Source organism: Ovis aries, chromosome 4, assembly GCF_016772045.2.
Source record: "Ovis aries strain OAR_USU_Benz2616 breed Rambouillet chromosome 4, ARS-UI_Ramb_v3.0, whole genome shotgun sequence".
NCBI classification, from domain to species: domain Eukaryota; kingdom Metazoa; phylum Chordata; class Mammalia; order Artiodactyla; family Bovidae; genus Ovis; species Ovis aries.
The window spans coordinates 8335252-8358119 of record NC_056057.1 but is presented as its reverse complement, the minus strand read 5'-3'; the positions used below and the strand labels follow the sequence as shown (position 1 = coordinate 8358119).

The window sequence follows — 22868 nt, the reverse complement described above, 5'->3', positions numbered from 1 at the left end:
CTTGTAGGTCAGATGCTTAGTTTCTAAATATTTGAAGATTTTCCTGAAATCTTTTTATTACTAATTTATGCTTAATTCCACTATGGTCAGAGAATTCTGTGTGATTTAGGTCTTTTTCAATTTGAATTACTTTGTGGTCATAGCATGTTATCTCCTTTAATAAATATTTAGTGTTACCTAAAGCGGTGGCTCAGAGGGTAAAGCATCTGCCTACAACGTGGGAGACCTGGGTTCGATCCCTGGGTCAGGAAGATCCCCTGGAGAAGGAAATGGCAACCCATTCCAGTACTCTTGCCTGGAAAATCCCATGGACTGAGAAGCCTGGTAGGCTACAGTCCATGGGGTCACAAAGAGTCAGACATGACTGAGCGACTTCACTTTCAAAGCAACTACTGGCCTTCTGCTATTGTTGGGTGACATTAAGTCTTCAATATCTTTATCAATTTTCTGTTTGTTCTATAAATAATCAAGAAAGCATTTGTAATCTTTGTAATTGTGGCTTTTTCTGTTTTTTACTGATTTTTGATTCATTTGCTTTGAAGCTCTGGTTTAAGTGCATACATGTTAGAATAAATCTTTTCTGTGTTGATTCATTTATCATTATATAACTTAATCCAGTTATCTCAGTTATTAGACATTATGCATACAAGACATTGTACATGAAATATATCACACAGTATGTTATACACAGTATACTATATCCATTATCTAAAATACTATAATACATAATATATGATATGTTAATATAATCTCTTTATCCCTGGTTGTATTTCTTGTTTTGAAGTCTATTTTGTTGGTATTTATTTCAACTCTGTAGCTTTCTTTTGATTAGTGTTACATGATATATATTTTTCCATCTTTTTTACTTTCTGGCCGTCTTTAAATTTTATTTTTAAAATTTAACAGCATAGAGTTGGTTCTTATTATTCAGTCTGACAGTCTTTGCCTTTTAGTGTTTAGACCACTTGGTTTTATTATATTGGATTTACTTTGTTCCTACTTTTGCCATCTTTCTGTATTCCTATTTTTCTCTTTGTTGCTTTTGTTTATGTAAATTGAATGTTTTGTATCCTTTAGTGTTTCTCTATTATTGACTTATGAACTGTACCTTTTTGTTATATTTTTCTAGTGGCTTATGCATTTTTGTACTAATGTACATGTATCTATAGGAGTGATTACTAGAAGCAGAATTGCAAGTCAAGAGAAAAATGCATTTTTTATTTTAATGGCCTTTTGCAAATGATCCTATATGGGGATTATAATATACTGTACCTTTTCCTGAATTTGTCATGTATTATTTGACTTTATTTTTCTTTAACTTTCATTTTGAAATAATTATAGATGTAAAGGGAGTTGTTTCTCAATAGTGAGATCTTATATAACTATAGGGCAATATCAACATGGGAATGGGGGTACTTCCTTGGCAGTCCAGTGGTTAAGATTCTATACAGCCAATGTAGGGGAATGAGTATAAATTCTGTCAGAGGTAAATTTTCAAGAAATTAAAAATGTCTTTTGTATAACAGATATATCACTGAGTGTTACCTCTTTAATTACATGATCAGTAGGATGACAAAGTTGGTTCAGGGAACAGTTGAGAAACTAGTTATGTCAACCTTTAAAACCATGAATATTAATTCTGTAGGTAAGACACAAAGCTTGTTTGGGTCCAACAGGGACAATAAGGCAATAACTCTGTAGGTGATCTTTTTGACAGGAAAAAAGTCTTCAAGTCACATGTAGCTTCAGAGCTGCATTCTCCAGGAAAAGGAAATAGTTCCAGGGTGAACATGGATTAAAAAAAAAATAGATCTAAAGAAAGTCCCCAAGGCTTTTTACTTTATTTCTTCTTTCCTCAGTTGGGAATTTCTCTAACTTTTCCTCCCTTTTAAACTCCAGAGCTATTACAGGTTTCCAAAGCCTTTACATCCTTGAGACTCTGCTTGTCAGCACTTGGGTTACCGGTGGGCAGTGAAGGTAGGGGTCTGGCTGGCCTTAGCGGCCACAAGGCAGCTGAGGGGCATTCAGGACAAGACAGTTCCTAGGGTAATTACTTTTTTGCATTGGGATCTGGCTGTCTTAAGAAATAATCTTAATTCTGTTAAACTGTGCCTTGCCAGTAAATGAATGAGGAAAATTTACTCACGTGCTCAGTAGTGTCTGACTCTGTGCTACCCGTATGGGCTGGATATACCCCACCATGTTCCTCCATCCGTGGAACTTTCCAGGCAAGAACTGGAGTAGGTTGCCATTTCCTGCTCCAGGGAGTCCTCCTGACCCAGGGATTGAACCCACGTCTCCTGTGTCTCCTGCACTGCAGGCAGATTCTTCCACTGAGTCATTGAGGAAGATCCCAATAAGAGACATTAGCAGAATTTATAATAGAAACAGTGCTTCCCAGGCAGTGCTAGTGGTTAAGAATCTGCCTGCCAGTGCAGGAAGAAGATGTAAGAGAGGCTAGTTCGATCCCTGGGTTGGGGAGATCCCCTGGAGGAGGGCACAGCAATCCACTTCAGTATTCTTGCCTGGAGAATCCTGTGGACAGAGGAGCCTGGTGGGCTACGGTCCATGGGGTCACAAAGAGTGAAGCAACTTAGCACATACACACACATGTAATAGAAGCAACAGTCCTGTTTATCTTCTTTGCTTATTCCTGCAGCTCTTGGGCTGAAAATGTGTCTGTCCCAGCATCAGCTGTATTATTACTGCCCTTTATTTTTAATTTTTAAATTGTTTTATGGTCCTACTTTATATTTAAAAATTGCTTATTTATTTTGGCTGCACTGGGTCTCCATTGCTGCACATGGACTTTCTCTGATTATGGAGGCTACTCTTCACTGCAGTGTGTGAGCTTCTCATTGCAGTGGCTTCTCTTGTTGTGGGCTCTAGAGTGTGAGCTTCAGTAGTTGTGGTGCGTGGGTTTAGCTGCTCTGCGGTATGTGGGATCCTCCCAGACCAGGGATTGAAATCGTGTCCCCTGCATTGGCAGGTGGATTCTTATCCACTGGAATACCTGGGAAGTCCCTATTACTGCCCTTTAAAAAGAGTTGGGAGCTGGACTCTGTGCTAAGATTTTACATAGATTCCCTCTGCTGACCCTCCAACAACCCTATTAGGATTCAGTTCTGTTGCTCAGTCATGTCTGACTCTTTGTGACCCCATGGACAGCAGCATGCCAGGCTTCCCTATCTATCACCAACTCCTGGAGCTTGCTCAAACTCATGTCCATTGAGTTGGTGATGCCTTTCAACCGTCTCATCCTCTGTCATCCCCTTCTCTTCTTGCCTTCAGTCTTTCCCAGCATCAGGTTCTTTTCCAATGAGTCAGTTTTTGCATCAGGTAGCCGAAGGACTGGAGTTTCAGCCTCAGCATCAGTCCTTCCAGTGAATATTTAGGACTGATTTCCTTTAGGATGGACTGGATCTCCTTGCAGCCCAAGGGACTCTCAAGAGTCTTCTCCAACACCGCCATTCAAAGGCATCATTTCTTTGGTGCTCAGCTTTCTTTATAGACTCTCACATCCATACATGACTACTGGAAAAACCAGAGCATTGACTAGACAGACCTTTGTTGGCAAAGTAGTGTATCTGCTTTTTAATATGCTGTCTAGGTTGGTCATAGCTTTTCTTCCAAGGAGTAAGCATCTTTTAATTTCATGGCTGCAGTCACCATCTGCACTGATTTTGGAGCCCCCCAAAATAAAGGGTTTTATTATTTGAATCATAACCTATTAGGGTTATGATCCCAATATTTGAATGATGACTTTCTAAGGGAGACATTGCTTGAGAAACATTTTGGCTTTGGGGACCCTCAGGGGGCTTCAGTTTCCTTGTCTGCAAACTGAAGGAGGGGCCTGAGTGATTCCTCCCACCTCTGACATCCTCAGATCCTTCACTGAACTCCCACAGGGGTTTCTGGACGCAGCGTTTGGCTTGGGGCCCTTTGAGAGGGTGCTTTTCTACTGGTCTGAGGGCCACCTGCAAGGTGGCCTTTTCTTGTCTTCCTGAATCAGATCTCCTTTGTCCCCTCTTCCATTCACAGCTCCTCCAATACCTGGCAGGGTCCAATGCCACCTGATAAAAAGTCCAAAGAAAGAGCTGGACTTGGGAAGGAGGAAATTGGTCTCCACACAATGCCTGTTTCAGCCCTGGGATTTCCCCTGTGTGTGCTAAGTCACTTCTGTCATGTCTGACTCTTTGTGACCCCATGGACTGCAGCCTGTCAGGCTCTCTGTCCATGGTATTTCCCAGGCAAGAATACTGGTGTGGGTAGTCCTTCCCTTCTCCAAGGGGATCTTCCAGACCGAGGGATCAAACCAATGTCTCTTGTGTCTCCTGCATTGGCACGTGGGTTCTTTACCTCTAAGCCACTTGGGAAGCCTCTGCTTCCTTGTAGGTGGTGACAATTAAAGGTTGATGTCCCAGGGGGGCTGATGCAGCAGGTGGATTTATCTGTGGACAACCATTCCTCCAGTCACAGTGTTTGAGAATTTATATAATAAAACGTTTGAGAGTTAAAAAATCTAATGGGATCTAACTTTTTAATCAGGAAAAATTTCTCCCAATTTTACTTTTTTTCCCCCTCTTAGAGGATGTGGTAAAAGTAATTGACACCTACTTACTTTAACAAGCTTCTAGCAATTAGTGAAATGATCCCTTGTTTTACTTTATTAATTTATTTTCCTTGTATTATTTTAAATCTGTAGTTTCTTACTGACTAAGGTAATTTCCCACTGAATTTGAGAATGGATGTAGATGGGGTTCAGTTCAGTTGCTCAGTGGTGTCTGACTCTTTGCGACCCCATGGACTGCAGTAGAGGGTAGATTGTGCTGATTTTAAAGGTTGTGAGAATGTTTTCTCTTTTTCACTCAAGAACAATCATTTTTCCTCCATGTAAGACAAGTATTAAGTTAAGAAAAAACAGCAATTTTATCATCATTTTTTATTAGAATTACATAGTGTTGCTGAAACAAAAATTAACCCGAGTAGATTTTAAAGGTTGGATTGGCTATATTAAATGATTCATGAATTGAGCAGCATCCCATCTGGTCAGTAGAGAGGGCTCCTTGTCTTGCCTTTAAAAACCTCACAAGCCAAAAAGAGCATTTCAAGCTTAGGCAACCTTCCTGTGTGGAAAGAGAGGGTCCGTGTGGCAAACCATCTTTCTTTGGGGATGGAAAGGACCACCTCCTTGGTGCTGATCAGAGAATTCCACACTGAAATTACATCCCCCAGGGGTATATTACTGGGAACACCGACCTGCAGTTAGGTTGGGGGTTAAGTCTTGGTTTCAGCATGGGGGACTCCATCCGGGGCCTGTGCATTTTCCCACGCTGTGAGGTCGGCCAGGATCGTCCCTATTAGAACCACTAGGAGGGTGGGTTAAAATGCAGAGTCCTGGGCAGCCTCCTGGCTGAGGGTGGGAGGCAGGCTCAGAGTCTGTTCTTCACAGCCTCCCACGCGGTTCTGACCCTTTCTGCGGGAGTCTGCTTTCTAGAAGCCCATTGTTAAAGATGAAAGGGAATCTTTCCATAAGCAGGTGACGTTACGTTAATGCTTCTCCTAGAACTTGACGTTTACATTAGATCTAGATCTTACCCTTTTAGATCATTGCTCCGATGGCCATTGTTGTTGACACACTTTATGTTCCTTAGTGTCTTCTATTGGTAAAATTATTCAAAGCTAAAATAAATTTGAGAAGAAAATGGCAACCCACTCCAATGTTCTTGCCTGGGAAATCCCATGGACAGAGGAGCCTGGTGGGCTACAGTCCTTGGGGTCGCAGAAGAGTCTGATATTGCTTAGCAGCTAAACAAAATTAAAGGAAAAAAACCCCGGGAGAGGATATTTTTTATACATATGACAAAGGGAAGCTATGTTTCAAACATGAGAAGACAGGGGACATCCCAGCAGAAAATGGGGCTGTGGCTTTGACCACCCAGTGGGGACAGCCCTCTTCCCTCCTGATCGCTAGTCCTTGTGACCTGGCCTGACATCTGTCCTTTTTGTCTGGGGCTCCCCTGCTTGTACCCACAGCTGACCTCTCCTGGGGAGGCACCCCCCAACGCTCCCTGGACATCCCCCAGGGCCCCTCTGCCTGATGCCCCATCTTCACGATGCCCAAGTGGGTCTAAATCAGGGGTAAGACACACAGACTTGTCTTTGGCTGCTCTGCTGGGCTCCCCGCTGCCCGCCCAGACCTTCCTGCCCATCCCTAGCTTAACTGAGCCTCAGTATGCTTGACCCACCTCTTGGCTGGACTTGCCATTTACAGTGGGGCTCATCCTGCCTATTCTACCTGCAGGGCCTCACTCACTGCTGTGTTGACCCCCAGCATGTTGCTTGAAGCACGCGGTGTAATCAATGAGAGGAATGAAATGACTAATAAACATATAAAATGATTGAGCCTCACAGATAATAAAGAGATTGAGGACAGCTTTCTAACTGTATTGTTTTCCATTAAAAAAATTGTTATTGCCCATGCTGCAAGACATGGGGGATCTTAGTTCCCCGACCAGGGGTCAAACCTGCGCCTTCTGCAGTAGAAGCACGTAGTCTTAACCACCGGACCATCAGGGAAGTCCCTTTTATTATTATTTTTTAAACTGAAGTATAGTTGATTTACAGTGTTGTGCCAATAACTTTTTTTTTTTTTTTTTTTTTTTTTTAAATTTTAGTTTTTTATTTTTTAAATTTTAAAATCTTATTTTCTAATTTTAAATTGGCCAAAGTTTTTTAAAAAATTTATTTGGCAGTGTCTGGTCTTAATCTTTCATTGTGGGGCAGGGACTCTCTAGTTGAGGTGCATGGGCTTAGTTGTCCTGAAGCAAGTGGGATGTTAGTTCCTCGACCAGGGATCCAACCTGCATCTCCTACGTTTCCAGGAGGATTGTTAATCACCAGACCATGTCCCTGGCCAAGTTTTTTTTTTTTTTAAATGATAGAGTCCATTCTGGATGAAGGTCCAGAAGAGTGGGCTGTTGGGGCATTGGAGGAGGTGTAAATGGGCACAGCCTCAACTGAGGACAACTGGGCCTTTTGGTATCAATAACCTTAAACTGCTGAGGAGACTTGTGCCTATAGACGAGTTCTACCCAGGTATTTACTTCATTTATTTAAAGTTCTCCTAGGCTCCCAGCTGCAGCTGTCCCTCACCAGAAGGTCGACGACCTGGCCTTCTTAAAAGAGATACAGGACCTCGCCCAGGAAGTTTATGAAGTGATGGACAAGGCTAGAAACTTACAAAAACTCTGGGTAGAAAGATCCAAGGCTCCAGGCAAGTAAATCTCTCAGGTCTCCACTCCATCCTGGTACTTAGGGTTGCTGATTTAGCTAATGAAAACAAAAAACATTCATTTAAATTTTTACCATAAGTATATTTGGTATATAATTTTTCCCATGTGCTCTCTGAAGCCATTGTTTAGGTGTTTTTTCTGTGGCCTTCCATTCGGCAGGCTCCACTGATTAGGTCATTGGTGACTCACTGCATCTCCAGCCCCTCAGTCTGATGGTCAGAGGTGGTCACTGGTGCAGGGGGAATGGAAGGTCCAGCTCTGTCACCAACTTGGGTTCTTGGGCTCCTCAAAGGCAGTAGAAATTGACCAGAGGCCAGATGAGAAATTTAGGCGAGGCTTTACTGAGGCCCCGCTGCAGCAGAAGGGAGCAAGAATAAGTGGCAGGCTCCCTTCAGTGGGATGAGGGTGGGGGCGGGTCAGGGGGCCATGTGGGGTGATCTGTGCACCCCCTGGGAGGTGCTGTCTGCAGGGATCATGTTTGGGACACTGCTTTGCAGTTAGGTTTCGGCCTTTTTGTATCCTGTTGTTCATACTTCGGCCCAACTGCAGGAGATGTTTGTCCCAAGTAGGACCTAATTCCAGCCCGTCTCAGAAATGTGTCTTGGCTTTTCCAGTGAAGCCAACTGGGCACCCAAGCCCCCAGGTGTGTCCTTAGTGTTCAGAGGCACTGTCATCTCTTGGAGGTCTCAGGGCTTTTCGAAGTTCTCCTGTCATGAACAAGGGTGTGATGCTGCCATCACACCCTGCACTCAGGAAATGAGAGTTCTAGGAGCCTGTGTTAGTAGCTGAAAGCAGAGACCAGCACATATTTCTTATTTGATCACAAGCAGATTCCAAATATAATCTGAAAGGTCGTACTTTCATGTTCCCGTCCCTCTTCAGTTTTTTCCTTTCTCTTGTTTTTCTTCACTCTCCTTTTATTCTCTCTGTCCTGTTCTATACGCTCACAATGTCTATGGAATCGGAGACTGAGAAAGTAATAGGTGGTTATTTGGTAACTCCATTTAATTTATTGGTTATTCCAATAAATAATTAATGGCAAATGGTTGAAATTTGGTTTACCAGTTAAATCACTTCCCTGTAATTTATTTAACATCAATGTGATTTGGAAGGACAGACTGTTGCCTTCAGATTTGCTTCTCAGGTTGTAATCATCTCTCAGAGCAGGACTCTGTGATTGGCATTTGATTTTGGAGCTAGAATAGGTGCTTGGCACATGCTCTCTGGTTGCTGCCTGAACTAATCTCTCTGACGTCTTCTTTTTGTAGATTCTCCTTATGGTTCCAGTTTTTTAACAGTAAGTATTTTAACAAAAGTTTGAAACTTAGTCTTCAGAGACATAATGGCATTGACAGAAAAAAAAAACAGTTGAGAACTATGTTTTTAAAAATATTTTTAATTTTTGAGTTCTTGGCTGCATTGTATGGCCCAAAGGATCTTAGTTCCCTGGTCAGGGATGGAACTCATGCCCCCTGCAGTGGAAGCACAGAGTCCTAACCACTGTACCACTGGGGAATTCTAAGAACTTTTTTTTTAAGAACTATGTTTTATTCAGTGGACTTGCTGAGGACTTAAGCCAGGGACAGCTTCCCTGGTGGCTCAGATGGTAAAGAATCTGCCTGCAGTTCCGGAGATCCAGGTTCAATCGCTAGGTTGAGAAGATTGCCCTGGAGAAGGGAATGGCAACCCACTCCGTATTCCTGCTTAGAGAATTCTATGGACAGAGGAGCCTGGCGGGCTGCAATCCATAGCGTCTCAAAAGAGTCAGACATGCCTTAGCGACTAAAGCTTTCACGTACATACGCTTACAGTCTCTCAGTTCTCTCTGAGGAGCTGCTCTGAAGAGGCAAGGGAGGAATCTGGACATGCAGGAATTTGTGCCACACAGCTGGGGAAGTCGGAACATCAAAAGATTCCTGTTGGTCAAGGAAAACGCACACCTTGTGTGAATGAGCTCAGTGCCTGTCCATGCGGGAAAATGCAAGAGTCTGGGCTCGTTGAAACCACCCTTTGGGTGTGCTTCTTAGTTGCCTGGGGCCAGTGTCTGGCTCTTCTCCGTCCTGAACCTCCTCAGGGTGCACAGGGGAGGGGTGCGGAGTCAGGGGCTGGGAGAGTGGTCTTGGATGCAGCGCCTGCTGTCTTGATGGCTGCAGCATTCCCCGGTTACTGATATGACAGGCGACATTCTTCTTCCGCCATGGTGAAGTTCAAAGCACTGGTTTTAAGTTTATTCTTCAAACACATCTTTCTAGCGATTTGATGGTTACTTAACACTGTATAGAAGCTGTATTTGAGATAGCCAGAAATGTGCAGGAGATGCATTAAAAGACGAGTATTTTTCAGTAAGGTTGTGAGTTTAGAAACCCAGAGGGTGGACATGGCGTTGGCTGACACAGGGCAAGTGGCCCTGTTCTTCCACTGGAGGGTGCCCAGGTTCTGTCCCTGTCAGAGAACTAAGACACAGCAAGCCACAGTATAGCCAAAAAAAAAAAAAAAAAAAAAGATTCATGTGTTTGGCACAAACCTTTGTCTCGCATTAGATACACAGCCTTCAGGTAAGGCCCCAGTCGTTGCCGGGGGACGTTTTGCTTTCCAAGGGACATTTGACAGTGTGGAACACAGTTTTGGTCACATGGTGGGGGGGGGGGACGAATTTTTGTGAGGATGGAAGTACTCAGTTATTGACACTATAACTGATATGTCATGATTGTGCTCAGCTGCAAGAACAAAAAACCTCAGATACCAGTATCTATTCCAGTTTTGTTCAGATTTGAACAATTCATCATCTATTTCCAAAATCTATCTCAACATCTTAGAAATTGGTTCAGCTTGTTACAAAAACAGACATCTACCTCTCTTCCCCAGTTCGAACTTCCACAACAGTTAAAAAACTAACCTCACAGAGTAAATTTAAAATCAGGTCTGTTCAAAGTAGTGACTCAGGAGGCATGGCTTTGGCCCCCAGGGTTTCTGTGTTCTTACAGTTGTGGCCCTGTGCCTCCTCCACTCCCACGTGGCGTTTTGTTCCATCAGATGGATCTCAATAAGTCCGAGGAAGTGATTGGGAAGCTGGAGAGTCTCCTCCAGCAGCCTCACCTCTGGGACTTTCTGCTTTTACTGCCAAGACTCTATGCAAACAGCCTCCACATTGCAGATGGCGTCCTTGCCGGAGGACACCTACTCCACGCGGTTCTGACGTAAGTTAAAGTGAGACACGCAGCCAGTCACAGAGGATCTGGTTTATCCTTCTCACTTTTTGTTGTTGTTGTTGTTTGTTTTACTTTGTTTAGTTTTGGCTGCGCTGGGTCTTCGTTTTCTGTCTCTTCATCTTTTTCCTAATTTTATTTTTAACTGGAGGATGATTGCTTTGCAATGTTGTGTGGGTTTCTTCCTCCTCACTTTTTAACGGGAAAATATATCTCTGAGTGATTGCTACCAGAAAAGTGGGCTTTATGTCCCTGGAATTATGTCACCCAGAGATGGCCGAGCTCTTGCTTCGCCATGCCTGCCTCGCGTTCCCAGTGTAAGCATTTTAAGTGCAGTGACGCGATTCAGAGCATGTGCTCCCTGATTTAAACAATATAACGTTGCATCATTAATGTTTCCTGGGTCCTGAGAGTCTTCAGATGAGCATCATCACTGGCTGAGTAACACTCCATTTTGATAAGGTACCGTAGACTGCAGTTTACTTGACAGTTTATAACTGGTCTTCGGTTGTTTCTGGGCTTTTTGTTACTGGAGATGTGACATGAACCTAATGTTACTGAGTCCAAGCTTGCTAAGCTTGCTCTGCTCACTGCACGACAGGCCAATGAATCCAAGAGATGAGGTGTTGAGGCAAGGAATCCGACTTTATTCGGAAGGCTGGCTGGCTTACCGAGAAGAGGGCAAACTACCCGAGAAGATGGCAAACTACTGTCTTGTTGGGGTCTGGATGCCGGGTTCTTTTATGGATCACAGATGGGGGATGGTGGGGAAACAAAGTAAAGAGGCCACTTAATCTTGCAAGTATCTCCTAGAATGGCAAGCCTCAGGCTGGGGGATGTGTTAATTTCTTTCTTTCTGCCATCTCTGGGTGGACAAGTTTCTGAACAAAGGCACTTTCGTTTAACAGTCAGGCAGAGGGACAGGATTCTCTGAGGCAGGACATTGTATGAGAATAATAATAATTAAGGCAATGGCACCCCACTCCAGTACTCTTGCCTGGCAAATCCCATGGGCAAAGGAGCCTGGTAGGCTGCAGTCCATGGGGTCGCTGGGAGTCGGATACGACTGAGTGACTTCCCTTTCACTTTTCACTTTCATGCATTGGAGAAGGAGGTGGCAACCCACTCCAGTGTACCTGCCTGGAGAATCCCAGGGACGGCGGAGCCTGGTGGGCTGCTGTCTATGGGGTCGCACAGAGTCGGACACGACTGAAGTGACTTAGCAGCAGCAGCAGCAACAAAACAACAGAAAGCAAGTCAAAGAAACGGTTTCTACAAGGAGTCAGAATTGACTTCTCCCTGCAGCAATAATACTTTAAACTAGTTTCTTACTAAATGATGCTGCAGTGGCCCCAGATATTACCCAAAACAGCTAACTCAGTCTTACCAGTTGTGGTTCATGGAGCAGCATGATGGTCTCCTGTGATGGACCTGACCCCATGTTACCCTGGGTTGAGACAGGAGTGAGATGTAAGCCCCCAGTTAAAGGAACAACTTTTTGCTTTCCTCTCCCTCGTCTTGTTTTCAATCGCTGCTGCTCATCAGTCACTGCTTTCACTTCTGTGTTCTTGCTTACTAGTTACATCCTTGGAAACTAGGGCTACCTGGGGAGGGGAGGGATCTGCGGTTTGAGCAGAAAGTTTACTGTGTATAAAAGATACCCAGAACAAAGCCGGGACGCTCAGCCTTTGGTGGCGACTCTGCTGGGCCCACAACGGTGCTGAATAAACCCGGCTGTTCGGCATCTTTGAGTGCTGCTTATCCCTTTCTGGCACCATGGTTTCCATAACAGGGTGACCTTTGAGAGGACCCCTTCCCAGGTGGCTTCCCACATTTTAATAATGTGGTCTTCCTCCCCTCCCCAAATTGGACTCTGTGTAAATCTGTTGTGTCAATAGGGTATTTTATTAGTAAAAGTTGATATTCTTTCCAGATTTTAAACCGTGACTTGTTTTCTCTGCCATCAGTGAGAGCAGCCAGCGTTGCCCTCAAGCCAGGGGGGAGGAGTCCTTGTTCCAAAGGGGGCCCCTGGCTTCTGCAGCAGAGCCCCTTCCCCACCCAGAGCTCCCCGTGCAAGGGGCCAGAGCCCACTCTGAGAGCTCCATAGGCCCCTTCCGTACCCCCATGGAGGGCAGCTCTCCCCACTGAAGTGTGCACCCCTAGGTCCCTGGGTGGTCCGGGGGCTGCTGGGGGCAGGAGTGCAAGGTGAAGGGTGTGGATGGGGCTTGGATGTGCAGGCAGGAGTGTCCAGGGGTGCGGACGGGGCCTTGGAGACGCAGGCAGAGCTGAGGCACAGGCAGAACTGGGGAGGGGTGGGTGGTGGGGACCCGGGACTCCTACCCCTTCATTCTGGTGCCTAACTCAGAAGCAGAACATTATGAAGTCGAGCAAGGCTTCGCACAGGGTTCTCCAGCAGGCAGGGGGCCCCAGATATTAGACTGAGCCTGCAAACTTGGCACAGGCGGGCTGATGAGCACTTTTCTGAGGTCACAGCACTTGGCACCTGTCGGCTTCCTGAGTGGACCAAAGAAAGCGCTCAACTTTTGTTAACTTTTGGTCCAGGGAGTCAGGGTCACGCTCCAGCCCTGTGAGTTCCAACCACATCCTGCTGGAGTGGGGCCCGGGTGCAACGGGCCAGGGGGATGCCACCTGTTTTGCTAATGGTATTCTTGTTCTGCTTCATTTCCAGTTCCTTATCAGCTCTAGAAGATTTAGAGTGGCTGCCACTCAACCACACCTTTTCCAGGGTCTCTGAAATGGTGCTGAAGGTGGCTGTTTCAACGCTGGCATTCCTGCAGGAGAGTGGAGCGGTGGCCACAGGTATGGGCATCTTACCGCTATTGTGACATTTCACTGTTGTACTGGTTAAATTTATCAGCAGCCACCACAGAGCTCACATGCTACTCAAAGAAATGATTTAAATAAAATATCAAATGCAAGAGAGAATCAGCTGTTTCTGATAGAGGTAGACTGAAAATTTGGAACTCAAAACAGTTTGAATTTCTACCAAAGTTCTGCAGTCATTTCTAATAAGTATGTTATTTTCAATTAAAAAAATAACTGATTTTAAAACTCTTGGGCTTGTGCCCTCTAAGAACAGACCTGTCTTTGGTTCTTTTTTTTTCGGTTGTGCCACTCGACTTGTGGGGGTCTTTGTTCCCTGAGCAGTGATGGAAACCTGGGCCCCTAAAGGAAGTACAGAGCCCAACCCACTGGGCCTCTAGGGAAGTCCCATTAGTTCTTTGACTTTAGCCTTTCCTCCCTTCTGAACTCCTATTATTTGAAAAATATTTGAAGTATTTGAAAAACAATAAGAGGAGAAAGGTGATATGGATTTAGAACCCGCCCCCCCCACCCCCCACCCCGCAACCAAATAGATAGTTTTTCCACAGGAAAAGGTGAAATGACTTAGCTTGACCCGGGTATCTTTTCTTGTTTCCTTAAATTTTCATTTTCTTTTATTTTACTGACAAAATTGTATATATTCAAAGTATACAAGGTGATGATTTGATATATGTATACCTGGTAACATGATCACCAGAAACAAGTTACTTAAAACATTCAGCACTTCACACAGTTGCCTTTTTTGGGTGATAATGATGTCTGAGTAATAAGTATATAATACAGCATTGTTGACTGTAATCCCAGTGTCATGCAGGAAATCTCCAGAATTTACCTTTAACTGAAAGTCTGTACTATAACCAATATCTCCTGCCTGGCACCTCTGCACACACAGGAAGTGCTTGTTTTAATCTCAGAACCTGTTTTTTTCCCAAGCCACATTCTTGGGTAGCCACCCCCTCTCCCCCACTTCAGAACCTACCCAGAGTTCCCTGTGACCCTGACTTTCTGTCATCTTCACGCATTAATTTCAGGGCACTTGAAGTCTCGTAGGAGGGCTTGTGGTGGAGGCTCGTGTACTGTAGCACTCAGCTGTCGCTTGTTGAATCATGATCTGAAATGAGCTAGAGCTGGGTTTCCAGATGCAGGTTCACCTTGGAATTTATGTGATTTTAGGTTTGAAGTTCAGAGAAGGCAATGGCACCCCTCTCCAGTACTCTTGCCTGGAAAATCCCATGGACAGAGGAGCCTGGTAGGCTGTAGTCCATGGGGTCACTAAGAGTTGGACATGACTGAGCAACTTCACTTTCACTTTTCACTTTCATGCACTGGAGAAGGAAATGGCAACCCACTCCAGTGTTCTTGACTGGAGAATCCCAGAGACAGGGGAGCCTGGTGGGCTGCCGTCAATGGGGTCGCATAGAGCTGGACGCAACTGAAGTGACTCAGCAGCAGCAGCAGCAAGTTTGAAGTTGCCAGGCCATACTCACCAGAGATCACCCGACCTTGGAGGTCTCGGGGGTAGATTTTGGGGCAGGGGTTGCCACTTCTGTATAGCGTTGCTGGTATACGGGTACCGTATGAGTTTTATATCTTGAGTAGCTCTGTTGTGGGGGAACATTTTCTTTGCTTTTAAATAATTTTTATAAATATGATTTTAAAGACTCCACAGTATTTTGTGCTATAAATAAATCATATTTCCTTCCCTCCTCCAGCACTAGACACTGAGTTGGTTTTCAATATTTAAACAGTGTAAAATCAGTGCAGTAATATCGTGGTTCATGACTTTTCCTTCAGGCATCTTATTAGGTTTCTTGAGATAGATTTTTTAAAACAAAATTATTGGGTTCAATCTGTGAATTTCATAAACTTCTTGCCATTCCCTTTTCCAGGGAATCTTCCCGACCCAGGGATTGAACTCAGGTCTCCTGCGTTGCAGGCAGATTCTTTACTGTCTGAGCCAGCCGGGAAGCCCATTATCAAATTATCCTCCAGAAATTTGTGGTCATTTATGTGCCAGGAGATGGCTCAGTAGTAAAGAATCCACCTGCCAACGCAGGAGATAAAGGAGATAAGGGTTTGATCCCTGGGTCGGGACCGTCTCCTGGAGGAGGAAATGGCAACCCACTCCAGTGCGCTTGCCTGGAAAATTCCATGGACAGAGGAGCCTGGCAGGCTGTAGTCCGTGGGGTCTCAAAGAATTGGATACGACTGAGCATGCAAAGAAGCAAGTGATGTATCACCGCAAGCTCCATAGCTCTGGATTAGCTTCTATTTGCTCTTCCTGTGAATGGTCCAGTTGGCCTTTGGACCGTATTTGCATTTCTGTTCGAAGTGGAAAAGACATGATTTTCTAAATGACTTTCGACCTGTCACAGTGCTGCCGCAGCCGACGGTTTAAATCACTGGTTGTCTTGCAGAGTCAGGTTACAGCCTGTCTGTGAAGGAACTGATGTGGGACCCACAGAAGGTTCAGGCTGACCTGAAATCCCGATTTGGCTTTGATGACCTTCACGCAGAACGAGTCCTGAATTACTCTGCTGACCTACAGGAGGTACACACGCTCAGCTGCTCTCACACTTTGGGTTTCTCCCTGAGGGCGACTCTAGAACCTTCTCTTGGGACCTCGGGGCAGGAGTTCCCTTATTGAAATCTGGCTCCTTGGACTGGGCAGGACGCTGCTGTGTCTGACTGTTCTAGAACTGCTCCTTCCCTCTTTCCTTGACATGTGATCCCGCCTCAAGCACAGTTTGGATGTGATAGAACATCTTGAGGCAGCAGGGAGACAAGCCAGGCCCCTGAGGATGGGAGGTTGTGAAGGCGGTGGGGTCCAGATGGGGCAGAGGGCACGAAAGGACTGCTTTCCAGGCAGAGCGATGCCTGGGGCCTGGGGAGCCAGCTGGCTTCACCAGATCAGAGCCTCACTTTCCAAACTGTAAAATCAGGGGCTCTGACCCACTGACCCCTCCAGGCCCCACTAGCAGCTGCTCCTGAGGGGCTGGGAGACCCTCACCTGCTGACCCTTTAGTCTCTTGGCACATCTGTGGGTGCTTCTGCTTCTTACAGGGCAGGAGCCAAATACTGTAGCCCTGTCTCCTTCGTGTGCCCATGCCCCGACACCCCTTTCCCACCTCCAGATAGGATGACACCATGATTGTTATAAAACTATGTAATAGAGGAACACAGTTCATTCCAACAAGAACATACATGTTTTAATGGTGTTGTATTAGAGAAACTTCATGTGAAGGTCATTCACAGTAATAAAGGAGGTTTGGTTTCAAAATATTAAGTAATTTTTGACCCAGAACTCTGATCCAACTTCATCCGGCTCTGATACTTAGAAAACGATTTTGACCAAGTAAATTTGTGAGTCCAAGGTATCAGTTAAACTGTGTCAGTCCGTGGGTGCCTTTGGCCCAAGGGAGTGAAGATGAACAGTTTCTGAAATAATCCCGTGTCCTGGAGAAACTGCAGTTCTCCTGAAAAGGGTCATCAGCTTACTCCTGCGCTCTGAAAGGCCTCCCTTCCAGGTAAATGCACGCGGATGATAGTGCTCCGTCAACTTGTTATGTCTTCAGCCAAACAAACGTCGGAGCTTTTTCTTTGGCAGGATTGTGGTATTATTAGGAGAAAAGCATCCCAGGAAAAACATGCTGATTTCTAAATAGTTCCTGTATCATTGGCAGATCCCCACAGACAGTTCCCTGGAGCAGATTCTGTGCTCAGCCTTGTCTGGCTCCTCCGAGGAAGATGACGGAGAAGGTCGCCCTGCAGACTGTGACCCTCGGTGGTCAGCAGCCAAAGACTACCTGGTCCAGGCGGTCAGCCGGCTGCACCTCTACAGACAGGTGCCGTCCACCGTAGACACCTGTCCTGGCGTGCCCACACCCAAGCACGTTCCTCCTGAGTGTTTCCCTGCTGGATTTAATTTATTTATCTAATCTTTTGGATTTTTTTCTGGGCTTGATTTCTTCCCCCCTACCCCACCTGTTTACTTTTGGCTGTGCTGGGATTTTGCTGCTGCTCTAAGAGCTTTCTCTGGTTGGGGCTAGTGGAGGCTACTGTCTAGCTGCAATGTGCAGGCTTCTCATTGCAGTGGGTTCTCCTGTTGCGATGTGTGGGCTCTAGGGCACACGGTTCAGTAGTTGCGGTGTGTGGGCTTAGCTGCCCTGCAGCACGTGGGAGCTTAGCCACGTGAGCCCTGACCAGGGATTGAACTGGTGTCCTGCATTGGCAGGTGGGTTCCCAACCACTGGAGCACCAGGGAAGCCCTGAGTTCTTTTTAATATTTTTTTTAAATTGAAGCATAGTTGATTTACAAAGTTGTATTAGTTTCAGGTGTGCAGTTATATATATATATTTATTTCTTTTCAGATTCTTTTCCCTTAGAGGTTCTTATAAAAGATTGCATATAGCTCCCTCTGCTATACCGTAGGTCCTTGTTGGTGATCTTATTTATACTTATTATTTTATTTCATTGTGTGGAGAACACTGAACATGAGATTTACCTGTTCACCTGATTTTTAAGTGTCCAGCACAGCAGTGCTGCCTACAGCTCAGGCCGTACAGCAAAGCCCAGAGAGGGTGCACCTGGCTTACTGGAGCTTTACAAGAGTCAGTCAATTCATCACTGCCTGCCCCCTTCCACGTGTCCACTCTTTAACTCCACATCTTTCCGTGGGGGGAGGCGTGAGGAGCCCCACAGCCTGGCCTCCATCTGCACCTTCTTCATATGCGCACAGACAGCACCAGGGATCCCTCTTTATTTTATTGCACTATAGTTGCTTTACGATATTATGTTAATTTCTGCTATTTAACAAAGTGATTCAGCTATATATATATATATATATATATATATATATATATATACACATTCTTTTTCATACTCTCTTCCATTATGGTTTATCAGAGGGTATTGAATATAGTTCCCTGTGCAATACAGTAGGGCCTTGCTGTTTATCCATCCTGTATGCAGTCATCAGAACATCCAAAGGGACAGCAGTGACCTGACCAGCATTGCCACGGTCAGTGGAAGCCTTGTCTGGGTGGCGAGCTCATGGAGAAATGGAAGATAGTCAGCACACAGCCCTGTTCTCCATACATCCCCATGCTTTCAGTCTGGGTGGGAATGATCTGTTTTGGTGTTATGTTGATAACCCACAATGTGAACTGCCTTTAGAATCCCCAAGTTCATGACATAAAATGATATTTAGTAACTATGTATTAGCTATATAATTTTCAGACATATGAATATATTTATACCATTCCACATCAGCTTAGTTTTTAAGATTTACTTCACTTAATAGAAATGTACATTATTGCCTTCAGACTTCCTGATGGTTCAGCAGGTAAAGAATCTGCCTGCGGTGCAGAAGACACAAGAGACTCTCCAGGCTGGGAAGGTCCCCTGAAGGAGGAAATAGCAACCTGCTCCAGGATTCTTTCCTGGAGAATCCCATGGACAGAGGAGCCTGGTGGGCTACAGTCCATGGGGTCATGAAGAGTCGGACATGACTGAGCACTATTATTACCTTCTCTTTCGAAAATGGGGAGAGGGCAAGGAAAAAGAGAAATTGGGCCAACAAAACAATTGCATGCATCCATTGTTGCAATTTCTGAGTAGAAATGAAATCCTAATACAATTGTTAACAGGTGTTTCAATCTGCTAACCACATAAAAACAGGCCATCTGTTACTTAGAATAGTCTGTTACTATTCCTTTCTTTTTCCCTCTTGTTTTTGGCTGTGCTGAGTCTTTGTTGCTTTGGGTGGGTTTTCTTTAGTTGCGGCAGTGGACACTGCTCCTCAGTGTTGTGTGTGGGCTTCTCGTTGCAGTGGCTTCTCTTGTGCAGCACAGGCTCTAGGGTGTGTGGACTTCAGTAGTCACAGTGTGTGGGCCCAGAGGTTGTGGCTCCCAGACTCTAGAGCTTGGGCTCAGTGGTTGTGGTGCACGGGCTTAGTTGCTCCTTGGCGTGTGGAATCCTCCCAGACCAGGGATCAAACCTGTGTCCCCTGCACTGGGAGGCGAATTCTTATCCACTGTGCCACCAGGGAAGTTCTGTTACTATTTCCTAACTAAGCGCTAGCATTTCCAGTTTATTACTGTTGATAACAATGTTCTTGTTTCTTGACATGCAGGTACTTGATCAGCAGTGGAAAGGCAGCCTCTTCCAGCAGGTCCTGGCGGGGATTGGCCGTGGCCTGGAGGCACTGAAGACTCAGTCTGGGGAGGGGAGCCAGCCCTGGAAGGTGGCCAGGGCCCTGCAGGCCGCTCTCCTCCTCCTGAATGACAGCATGGCAGCAGATGGCCCCGAAGGCAGCCACACACCTACCAGGATGTAGGCACTTTTTCCTGTTTGGTTGTTGATGAGGTTTGACAACTCCAATTTTAAAGAGTGCATGACTCTTGGGATGTTTTCTGTGCAACCCCAATTAGACAACAAAGGGTAGTTAGCAGCTGCAAAGTGTGAGGCTTGTATTGTGGACCCTGGTAGGACTGTTTGCAGCAATCTAGGTGCCTGTTCAGGTTTTAAAAACAACCAGTGAGGGTACAATATTTGAGGAGGTTTTCAGATTCTTGACCTTTTAGGTCTTGTGTCTTTGATATTTGTTTAAAAATGAACAAAAATATTTTAAAGGTCCTTTCCTGTAAGGAAGTACCTATTTTCTTATTTATTTATAACTTTTTGTGTAGTTGAAATGTTTACATGAGGTCCAGAAATATTTCAGAAGTAGGAAAGGTGGGTCACGTGTTTTCATCTTTAAGATACTGAAACCAGCACTCACTCACACGGAGGAGTGAGGAGTCTAGAGCGACGTGGGGTCTGTTTCTTCAGCAGAGGTGGCTGTTGGTAGTGATTTGATGAATCTTGTGTTGTTCAGTGGCTGAGTCATGTCTGACTCTTTGCGACCCCATGGACTGCAGCGTATCAGGCTTCCTTGTCCTTCACCATCTCCTGGAGCTCGCTCAAACTTGTCCATTGAGTTGGTGATGCCATCCAACTACTAAACTCCTAAAGTTAGGGCTTTCCTTTGAGTAGAACAAAACTCGAGTGGTTGCCCAGGGCATGTGGGTGCCGTGGTGAGGCTTCTCACAGGAGGGAGGGGGGCAACACAGGAGGGGTCAGCCAGCCGCAGACACTTGCCGGATAAGCTGGAGAAATCACGAGACACATGGTCCTATCTCATGAGAGCTTCACATACAGGACACGAACAAGGGCACTAAAAACTTCCCTGCTTGGCTGTCTACTTTGAAGCTGTTTAAAAATAGCACCTCTGTTACTGAAGGCATGTCAGTAGAGACACTGCACTGGGTTACCTTAACAATCCTGCCGACTTCCAGCATGTCCTGGCACTTCCGCCCAGGGTCTTGCCTGGATTGTGATGCACCACAGTGTTGGGGGCCCCAGGAGCCCTGCCTCCACTCTTGGCTTCTCAGGGATTCGGGGCATCAGTGACCACATTGTGCTCTGAGTACTGAGCCCACTCGGCAGGCATCCTCCTGAGTGACCCAGAGTTGGAGGAACGTGACTTGCCTGCGGTCATCCTGTCAGGCCCTGTTTTGGAAGCCACCTAACAGGGTGCAGGGGTCTGGTCCGAGCTGGACAGCCTGGACTGCACCACACACCATCTGAAACACTCTTAAAACACACTTCTGTGCAAAACTTTTTCTAATAACTCAGGTTTCATGCAAATGTCTTTAAATCTCACCTGGAATTTTATCCTAACCCTTGTCTCTTCTACCCACTACTCAGAATAAACTTTTCTACTTTGGGGTAAAGAGAGTGTTTAATCCATGTTCAGCCTAAAAGAATCCCCAAATTGGAGGATTCAGGGGATACGATCTGTCAGGAGCTTGGTTATCTGTGTCTGTGGGGACGTGAGATCCTGAAGCCGTGGGAGGTTCTCCTGTGAGTGGGATTTTATTTCCCAAGGAGGCCGGTGAACTGCTTTCCATCGTGTTTCATTTGTGTATTTCCGCCCGCAGATTACTGTATATGCAGAGACTGCAGCATGGCCTCCGGAAGCTGCCCCCGGGGCCGGCCCTGACGAGCCTGCTCCAGCTAGAGGGGGCTCTCAGGAACGCAGTGGCCCAGGATCTCCACCTCGTCCGAGGTAACTAGCGCCAGGTTTATTTGTCCACACTGCACATCAGGGCAAATGTGAGCACAGGGAGGGCAGACTCCAAGCCGCCCGACACCTGTTGGGTTTGCAGGTGAGGTGCAGGGGTGGAGTACATAGTTGCCCGAGGTGCTTCAGACCTAGCACGTGCAGGCTGAATAAATGGCTTGTCGCCTTGGAGATCACACCCTGCTGCTCCCTGTCAGCCTCCCTGGGGGCTGGATGGGCTCCTTCCTGGGACCAGCTCTGCTGACCCATCCACTCCCATCCCCGGTGCTTGGGTGGGACTGATGCTCGCACCCCTCCTATCTTCCTTCCCCATGCCCCTGGGCCGAAGGGCTTGCCCCCTCGTCTGCCCAGCACCTTTCCCTGAATGAGAGTGTGACTGTGGTCCTAGGAGGTGGCTGTGGGCATTGGGCACTCAGGGTTCTGTCTCTTCTCATGGTGGAGGGGGAACGAGGTGGCTGACGGAACCTCTCCTTGTGAGTCTTCAAAAAGAGGAGCCCGAGTCATGGGGACTTTCTCAGCTCCCTCCTCAGGGAGACAGGAATGTCTGACCGCAGGTCTGGGTGCTGACATGTCTGCTTCCAGGGGTCAGGGTGTTATTTGACAGCCACGTGTTGAGTCAGGCATGGGGCAGCCCCAGGGGCTGAACAGTAACCTGCCTGTCTGTCCTTCAGCAATCCTCATTTGCCTGGAGGCATCTGCCAACAACTCTAGATCCCATGGACCTGGCCAGTCGAAACTGGAAAAGGATGTGCTTTTTAAGGAGTTACAGCAGGTAAATCACAGCAAAGAATCGTGAATAAACAGCTTGGCTAGAACACTCGAGAAGCTCAGGCGGTATTTCCTTTTGCTCCTGCTTTGCTAGCAAAGTAAAGAGAACAGTAGGCAGTTTTTATGCTTTTTTTTGGCCATATTGTATGGTATATGGAACTTCCCCAACCAGGGATGGAACCTGTGTCCCCTGCACTGGCAGGCTGATTCTCATCACTGGACCGCCAGGGAAGTCCTGGTAGGCAATTTTTGAGGAACTTTGTTTTCTCTTGTAAGTCTGGCTCCTGTTTGTGGCCTCTGGCTCAGAAACTGTCTCACGTTGCTCTCCCTGGCTCTGTTTGTCTTAGTTGCTGACGAATAAGAACGCCACTTCTCTCTGCCTCGGTGGGTGCTTGTCGGAGACAGGAGTTCCCCTGAGTCCCAGGGTGGCTGGTGTCCAGGAGGCCCTCGGGGGACTGACCTGTGGTCCTCTCCCCTCCAGCGAGGCCAGCGCTTTACACAAGCTGCTTGGGTCCGTGCAGGATGCTGTGAGTATCCACCATCTGGCCTCTTCCGGGCCCTGGGGGCTCATTCCTGAGATAGATTCACTGAAGATGTCCACCCTGGAACTGTGGTTTTATAAGGCAACT

General features: G+C 46.2%; 1 protein-coding gene across 1 annotated transcript in view; it reads left to right on the top strand.

Moving 5' to 3' along the window:
- The window catches only part of ABCA13 (ATP binding cassette subfamily A member 13), a 393578-nt gene that overhangs the window by 27080 nt on the left and 343630 nt on the right, over positions 1–22868 (top strand). Inside the window, exons 4-13 of the mRNA XM_042248365.1 lie at positions 7122–7276; positions 8564–8592; positions 10329–10492; positions 13191–13321; positions 15763–15896; positions 17029–17190; positions 19480–19679; positions 21329–21456; positions 22143–22243; positions 22587–22766. Of these exons, the coding sequence (XP_042104299.1) occupies positions 7122–7276; positions 8564–8592; positions 10329–10492; positions 13191–13321; positions 15763–15896; positions 17029–17190; positions 19480–19679; positions 21329–21456; positions 22143–22243; positions 22587–22766 (1384 nt within the window). The remainder of the gene's footprint in view (positions 1–7121; positions 7277–8563; positions 8593–10328; positions 10493–13190; positions 13322–15762; positions 15897–17028; positions 17191–19479; positions 19680–21328; positions 21457–22142; positions 22244–22586; positions 22767–22868) is intronic.